This window comes from Myotis brandtii, unplaced genomic scaffold (genome assembly GCF_000412655.1).
Source record: "Myotis brandtii unplaced genomic scaffold, ASM41265v1 scaffold537, whole genome shotgun sequence".
NCBI lineage: Eukaryota > Metazoa > Chordata > Mammalia > Chiroptera > Vespertilionidae > Myotis > Myotis brandtii.
The window spans coordinates 586,579-586,959 of NW_005369971.1; the positions used below are offsets into that span (position 1 = coordinate 586,579).

Genomic DNA, 381 nt, shown 5'->3' on the forward strand with positions numbered 1-381 from the left:
TGGTTTGGCTCAGTGGATAGAGCGTTGGCCTGTGGACTGAAGGGTCCCAGGTTCGATTCCGGTCAAGGGCACAGGCCCGGGTTTTGGGCTCGATCCCCGGTGGGGGACATGCAGGAGGCAGCCGATCAATAATTCTCTCTCATCATGGATGTTTCTATTTCTCTTTCTCCTCTCCCTTCTTTTCTGAAATCAGTTAAAAAACAACAAAAAACAGGCACGAGGAAGGGACTCACGCTCCCCAGGCAGGTCCTGCTGGCTGTCCTCCGGCTGCTGCGAGACCCCCACTTTGGACAGGATGAGCGTGGCTCCGTCCCGGACCTGGGAACAGGGTCATGAGGGAGGCTCGCTCCCCAGCCCCCGCCCGCAGGGAAGGGGCCGCCC

The 381-nt window shown here is 59.3% G+C and overlaps 1 protein-coding gene across 1 annotated transcript in view; it reads right to left on the reverse strand.

Moving 5' to 3' along the window:
- The window catches only part of PLXNB2 (plexin B2), a 25,192-nt gene that overhangs the window by 2,495 nt on the left and 22,316 nt on the right, over window positions 1-381 (reverse strand). The window contains 1 exon segment of the mRNA XM_014549185.1: window positions 193-318. Within this exon segment, the coding sequence (XP_014404671.1) occupies window positions 193-318 (126 nt within the window).